The 7,714-nt window shown below is 39.3% G+C and overlaps 1 protein-coding gene across 1 annotated transcript; it reads left to right on the top strand.

Annotated features, from left to right (window-relative positions):
• The first annotated feature begins 1,176 nt into the window (after positions 1-1,176).
• LOC125666342 (uncharacterized) lies at positions 1,177-3,145 on the top strand. The gene is made up of 2 exons (XM_048899516.2): positions 1,177-1,885; positions 2,556-3,145. The coding sequence occupies exons 1-2, from the start codon at positions 1,177-1,179 to the stop codon at positions 3,143-3,145; spliced, it is 1,299 nt and encodes a 432-aa protein (XP_048755473.2).
• The last annotated feature ends 4,569 nt before the right edge of the window (positions 3,146-7,714 follow it).

Raw genomic sequence — 7,714 nt, 5'->3', positions numbered from 1 at the left:
TGGATTAACATTTATCATTAATTTCATAACTTTGGGGTGGAAGTCTTTGTGAAAATTAAATTAGATTCAATTATCTTGTAAGTTTATATCTAGCATATTCATTAATATTCTGAAGTCGAGTTAACCCAACCTCAATATGAGTGAAAAATTCTCAACGGTACGTAAAGCAAATAATTAATCACCTCACCCCCCACCCCCCCCCCCCCACCCCTTTGATATTCTTTAAGTAAACCGCTTAACTCAGAATATATCTTCTTAGATAACTACGCCCGAAGTATATATATGAAGCATATTGTAGACCACTTACACAAAAGTCGGTAGTAGCCGTCATTATGATATACGCATGTTATGAAACACGTTTGAAAATAATGTCGAGCAAATGGAATTTCCATTTGAAATTCCTAAGGTGACAGTTAGGATATCCTAATTTAAGATGTTTGCAAGATACCTTCTTAAAAGCCGCCTCACACTAGACCGAATTGCATGAAATAAGCCTTGCGATGGCTGGCGAATCAAAGTTTTGAAAAAATCGTTTTCCATGATAATTGATAGTAAATTATAGTTAACCTTCGTTTTTGGTTTCGTTGACCTTCTGAACCAACAGTTGCGATTATTCAAATTCGTGCTGGAATTTTGAACATGTTTAAAATTTCCCGACGAATTGAAAAATCGTCTATTATCTGCTTGAATTCGCATCTCTTATTTACTCTGTGATAATCATTCGTTTATCGTTCGTGTGTTATTGTCATACATCGTCCCTCACCGCACTGTTGCCAACACGGACCGATATCGAAACAACCCTAAACGAAGCGACACGATGACTAAATATGACATGCGTGTATAAACGAAGACTTACTATGACAAACGTATTTTCGCTTGCCATCTTCTATGCGAAGGGCAACTAAGACTAACTTTTACTAAATTTGAATAGCGATGCATACACGAACGCAAGACTAAGAGTCACTATAGCAAACTATGGATTGCGAATTGATACGAACACGAGCGAGTTACCAGACGAAAAATTGGGTGCCATCTGAGCCTCTCGGACCTGCCACGCACCACGTTACTCATATATAAAGGCCCATCACCATGATTGTGCTTCATTCCTGGCCTAAATTTCAAAAGCACTTCACAGTTTTATATTTCAACTCACATTTTTAAAGATTCTAAAGTGAAATGGAAGATGCAGCCCGCCTGAGAGTCCAGTATTTACTGGCAATGGCTCAGAATGAAGTACTCCAGCAGCTGAACCTACACCAATTTATTAGAGGCCGCTTCAGATGGAGACGAGGTTTCAGACGGCGTCGTATCTGGAGAAGGACATGGCTGAACCCTGCCAGAAGAAGGGCCTTTAGCATCTTTGACCAGCTGTTGGTTGAGCTCCGAAGAGAAGATTCGTCGACTTTCAGGAAATTTCTCTACATGCCCCCTGCACTCTACGATGAAATCCTGGAGAGGGTCAGAGGAAGAATCTGGAGGCAGCACACCTGGTTCAGGGAGCCGCTGAACGAAGGTCTCAAGTTGGCAGCTACTCTCCGTCATCTTGTGTCTGGCACCATGTACTCTGACATGCAGTATGGTTGGAGAGTACCTGGAAACACCCTATCTGTAGTGGTCAGAGAAGTGTGTCAGGCCATATGTGAAGAGTATGCAGATGAAGTCATGACAGCCCCTTCAACCCCTGATGGATGGCGACAACTTTCTGATGGATTCTACTGGCGTTGGAATTTTCCCCACTGCTTGGCTGCTATTGATGGAAAGCATGTGGCCATCAGAAAGCCTCCTCTCTCTGGCTCGTTATATTACAACTACAAGGGCTTCTTCAGTATCATCCTGCTGGCTATAGTGGACAGTGACTACAAATTTGTCTGGTGCGATGTTGGTGGTAAGTGTGATACATTCTTTTTATATGTATGACATAATATTTTTATTATCGTGTATGTAAGTATAGAATACCTCGCATCGTGCAGAAGAGTTAAACAAATGACAAATATCCACAGACAAAGACAAAACAATGTACTTAAGGGAACAAAAACTACATGGCAACAAAAATCTGGCAGGAGACAATGAGGTGAAATCATGTGTTCGTGACGGGTGAGTATGTGGCACCCGTCATGAAGTTCCTTACCTCAAAATAAAGGGTAATCAGTAGCACTTGTCAAAGATGTCCCATGTCATACTAGTAACAGAGACACCGTAATGACGCAGAAGATCTTGATGACGACCGAGGAACTTGCGTAAGTGTTTCTTTAGCCTAAAGTCAACAAAACCCTGGTCAAGTAACTTACGTGCCAGCTACTTAGCGCGGCTGCGAAAGTCTTCATATACTGAATACGCTTTTGAGTACCGAATCAGCTGCGACATAAACACGCCATATGCTGGTGATGATGGTATGTTGCCACATAGGAATGAAATGTTTACAATCAGGAAGTTGCAATCCTCCCTTTTGTCATACAACTTTGTGCTCGGAGTGGCGCATGGGTGTTGTTCGAGAAAAATACCCAAACATGAAGGACAGCATATACTTATATTGTTTTGTCTTTCTGTCATTTCAGGCTATGGGTCAAGTGGTGATGCTCAGATCTACAACAACTCGGAGTTCAAGGAGTTGGTGGAGGATGGATCGGTCAACTTTCCAAACCCAGACCCTCTTCCCCATGACAATGTGGACATGCCATATTTCCTGGTGGGGGACGATGCCTTCAGCCTGGCCAAGAACATGATGAAACCCTATGGTCAGAGGGATCTATCCAGGGAGCAGAGGATCCTGAACTACAGACTGTCCAGGGCTCGTCTTGTCTCTGAGAATGCATTTGGAATTATTAGCAACAGATTCCAGATCTTAGCCTCCAAGATGAACCACTTGCCATCAACAGCCCGACTCATAGTCAAGACTTGTTGTATCCTGCACAACTTGATGAGGATGCATTACCCAGTAATGAATAATGCCCTGATTGAACATGATGAGATACGAGGCAACCCGGTCCCTGGAGCACGGAGGAGAGGCCGCAATCTTCATGACACCGTCATTGTCACGGGCAACAACAATCAGAACAAGGACGGTAAGAAGATCAGGAACCTACTGAAGCACTGGTGCAATTCTGAAGTAGGAAGTGTTCCATGGCAGGATAGAATGGTCCCCTGAATGTGAAACCAAGTCAAATGCCAGAGACTATGTGGGGAGGGGAAATGGTAAAATAAATTTTTGTTTGTATTTGGAATTGTGTTGTGTTTCAATGTTTATAAGTGTAAACAACTAACACCATACCAATAAAGATTTATATTTTTTTATTATTTTTATTGTACTTAAAGGGATATACAATTATGATGTTATAATGTCAATAAACTGCAGGCAAATTTCAAAATTAAAATAAAAATAAATTCATGTAGTTACTGCTCAAGACTTTATTAACTATTTGGAAATTACACAATATTTGCTACTTTTAAACTATTTGGTCTTTAACATTATTTATTCTAATTTAATAAACTATTGGGACTTTACTTTAAAACAAAATTGGGAATTCAAATTATTGTTTGGGAATTAAGACTTTTTGGACTATTAAACCATTTAGACGTTAAACTATTTGGGACTATAAATATGTCTACTTTAAATAAAACCCAATCTTAAAACTATGATTGGAAACAAAGCATGATATTCAAATTTACCGAACTTTTTAATCAGTTATCAACTTTTTGTACAAAACTCACAATGCATTATTATATACAAATGACATCTTGTCATTTAACTTTCAAAATATTAACTTAACGATTCATATTCTAAATTAAAAAGAAAACTGTGCACCGTCTATAATTATAAATTTAAACCATCATCTTTTTATCTGATATATACCGGTAACATTTTACAGAAAAAGTTTGGACAATATTGAATAGAGATTATAATAAAACATTACTACAATGGCACAAATCACCAGCAAACAACCAATCAATATACACTGGTAAGTATGACATACAAACAGTCATTATGATATAGACAGTCACTTGGATGATGATCTACATTCTGTCGCTGAGGCAAATGTCATATTTACCGAGTCAATCAGGGAATTACCATTCACCTGGGATGAGTCCATGTTCATCCTCTTCCTCATCGTCAGTAGAGCTCTGGTACTTGAGCAGAAGAGTCTGTACCTCCCTCTTGAAGGCCTTGTACCGGCCCTTGGACATCGCCTGCATCTCGCCAATGAGGTAGGTACCAAAGTGTCCGATGGGGTCCAGGGGCTTTGGCTCTGTTGCTTTGGCGATGGATTCTTGAATGGCAGCCAATGTGGTGGCACTGTTAGCAGCAGCTTGTTGCAGGACTTCCAGGTCTACTTCCTCGGGGTCCTTGTCCTCCTTCTTGGCATTGCCCTTGACCTGCTTCTTGGCAGCCTCCTTTCCCTGCTTCGCAGCCTCTCTCTCTGCAGCGGCCAGATCCCCTGCATTGTCATCTATGATCGCCTTCAGCTGAAAAGACATGATAACAAAGGAAACATAAATACTTGAAATGTGACAAATATTTATAAAAAGTATTCATAATATAATAATAAATTCATGTATTTAGGTTTTGTATAATACTTACACTTTTCACAGGATCCTGGTTGGTGGTGGGCCTCTCTCGCAGGTATGCGAACTTAGTGAGGATCCAGTTTTGCTTGTAGGGCAGATCCTCCAGTGCATCACCGGACTTGGTTTTTGTCAGCTTAGTGAAGGTATCCCTCATCCCCTTCCACCAGCCTTCTATGTCAGTCACTAGAATATAAAAATATTATATTAATATATTGATATTAATATATTTTATAATATCATATTGGATTATTCAATGTTTCATTAAAATCGTTTGAAATATTTACCTGAGACCTGGGCCGACTGGGACAGTTGCTGTAACAACGACTGGCGGAAGTCCCTGTTCCCATAATCCTTATGCCGGAGGTCCCACAGCGACCGATGGTCCTTGAAAAACTCCACCATCTCGTCTTCATTTCCCGGATGTATGTCCTTGCGGTAGTTGGACCGCCCACTGTCATCCTTCCGCTTTCTACCACCAGATTTGGGCTCACCATCACCGGCTGTCTTCATGTCACCAGACGTTGCCTGACTAAAAGAAATGAAACGAACATTTATAATAATAATAAATTATTGTAATAATTACAAACGAGTTTTTCAATAATTGTTTTTCAAAATTATAATATTACCTTGCACTGTTGCCTGGTTGTGGAGTAGGATCTCTATCTTCATCATCACCACTGGCATTACTGGCAGCATCCTCTTGATGTTGTCGTAGAGGCGGCGTTGGAGACCGTGCGGATGTATGAGGCTGTGACCGTAACTGTGGTTGCGGACTGGCAGACCATGACTCTGTGGGACTCTCAGGAGGAGGCGACACTTTAGACTGCCGTTGTGAGCTTTCCGCGGAGGTGGGTTTCACTACAGTAGATGCAGTCTTCGGTGCCTTCCCTCTGCCTTTTCCCTTTCCCCTTCCTTTGTCTCTTGCAGGCATATTGCGATGCTTGTATTGCGATCTATCTGGCAGAAATGAAATTTGAACGCAACTGGTCGCCTTTTTATATTCCCACACACACACAAATGTCCGAAAACGCCCGATCTATTCGTTCGTCTTCGTTTTCAATCGCACGTCATATCAAACCATCGCTTTTTTTCCGTTCGTCTTATCGGGCCATATCAACTCTTCGCTCGCCTTCGGCTACAATTTACTCTAAGAAGTGAACCGAAAAATCGTGATCCTTCGCAAGTTATATTTATCCTTCGCTTACCGTTCGTTGATCATATTTGACAATAGTTTATAATCGGATGATTTGAAGGCAATTTTATTTGAATTCGTCGAATTCGCGCGCATTTTTTCCATTTCCCCCATTCGTTCCCCTTCGTCTCCCTAAATTCGCTCAAGTGTGAGGCGGCCTTAAGGTGGATCGATCCTCACGTGATATCATAGGTTTTTACAAAAATCTTTAAATTAAATTTTGCGCATGATAGAAATATATCTATCAGAGGAATTTTATTCACTGGATAAAAAAGAAAAAATGGTAAACTATTGATAGTGAAAAAGTTTATATTTTCCAAAGATAATCAATTACATGTATTTATAATAAAAAAAAAATATTGACAAGGGCAGTAACTCCTATGCTGGTACATGTACATGTATCGTCGACTGACCAGTTTCGGTTACCTTAATGATAAACCGCGATTTTCTAATTAATCACTTGGATTAAATTATTATTATTATTATTATATTCATTTATAAAGCGCAAAATTACCTATAGTTTCTATGCGCTGTACAATGTTTGTGCTAATAATCATTGATAATATACTAATAAAAGACCTGCAAGAGCTATAAAGGAAATGATAAAACAATAGAAAGAATTAAAATAAAACATGGTAGTAAAATGACGAAGTGGTTGACTTTGAGTTGACAAGATACAATTGGCATACAGGTATTCGTATGCTGGATCAAAATTCAGTTTACAAGAGATTGCATATGGAATCATTGATATTACACTGAATTTTACATTCGCAGGGCATATTCACGCTTGAACAAGAGTGTGTTTAGGTTCTTGCGGAATGCTCCATGTGCTTCAAGCTCTCGAAGTTCCAGTGGCAGTTTATTCTACAATTGTGCACCTAGTGTTTTTATGACTCTTGTACCGTATTTTTTGATGACTTCTTAAATGGATAAATAATACACCTACCTTTAAAGTAATTAAATTCCTTCACTTCCATTTAAAAATTCTAAATCCATTGGTACGTTAACTGAATATATTGTCGTAACAAAAAACATGTCACTTTGTGCTCCTAAAACGTCGACGTCACCTATTTCGGTGACCATTGTTAATATCGGTTTTGCCAAAAGTGTGTGACTATAAAACGTATTTACAGGAGGAACATGCAACTAAACGCCAATTAATGAAATAAACATTTGAACATTCAATTTATTTACATTGTTTTCATTTATTTACATAGTTATTCTTCAATATGACATGGACAAATAAATCTGTCATGCCTCCGCAAAACCTTTGTTTTGCAACAATATATTAGGTGGGTCCAATGCTTTCAGGGTTCGATATCGCATTGTGCCCATTTGGTGAAAATAAGAAGTACACCTTGTAACCTGTTCTGGATGGAAAAGGTTGCAAATACAACACTTTCCATCATCTGATATATCATCATCACTGTCATTGTCTGTGTTGTCTGGAATAAAGTGCACTTGGAGACCAGATGGGCCGGGCTGTGGGGATGGCGATTTATTGGGTGTAGATTTTTTTACTTTCTTTGGAGACTTTAAGCTGATAGGTAATGAAGATTTTGATTTGAAAGGCACTGTAATTTTTATTTATTTTTTTTGATTTTGTTTGTTTTGTTGCTGTTTTCTTTGTTCCTGGTGAGGATTGGTGGTTTTCTATTTTCTTCAGGGTGTTGCTCTCTATAATGGCCATCCCACTAACAATCTTACTGATATTGTTTGAAGTTTTAATTTCCAACTCTTAGTTTTTTTGGTAATGCCTTGTACAAGGGGTTTTAAAAAAAATCAACTGCACTGTTTTCATTACCTGCACCATGACAATACTTGCCAGAGTCTGACGGAGGTTCGACATCCTCTTCCGCGGGATTATTAGTTTTGTCATTCAGTTCAGTCGGATTAGTGGGAGGAATAAATGCTAAGGAGGGAGTCAGTTCTGATGATTTAATAACTGATGGGTCAAAA

This window comes from Ostrea edulis, chromosome 2 (genome assembly GCF_947568905.1).
Source record: "Ostrea edulis chromosome 2, xbOstEdul1.1, whole genome shotgun sequence".
Taxonomy (NCBI): domain Eukaryota; kingdom Metazoa; phylum Mollusca; class Bivalvia; order Ostreida; family Ostreidae; genus Ostrea; species Ostrea edulis.
Note: the sequence above shows the minus strand (reverse complement) of the source record. Positions and strands in the feature narration are given on the sequence as shown.

Bases quoted from the DNA above. Each gene is read 5' to 3' on its own strand.
- LOC125666342 (XM_048899516.2), top strand. From the start codon at position 1,177: ATGGAAGATGCAGCCCGCCTGAGAGTCCAGTATTTACTGGCAATGGCT. The intron at 1,886-2,555 runs GTAAGTGTGATA...CTGTCATTTCAG, and splicing joins TGTCTGGTGCGATGTTGGTG to GCTATGGGTCAAGTGGTGAT.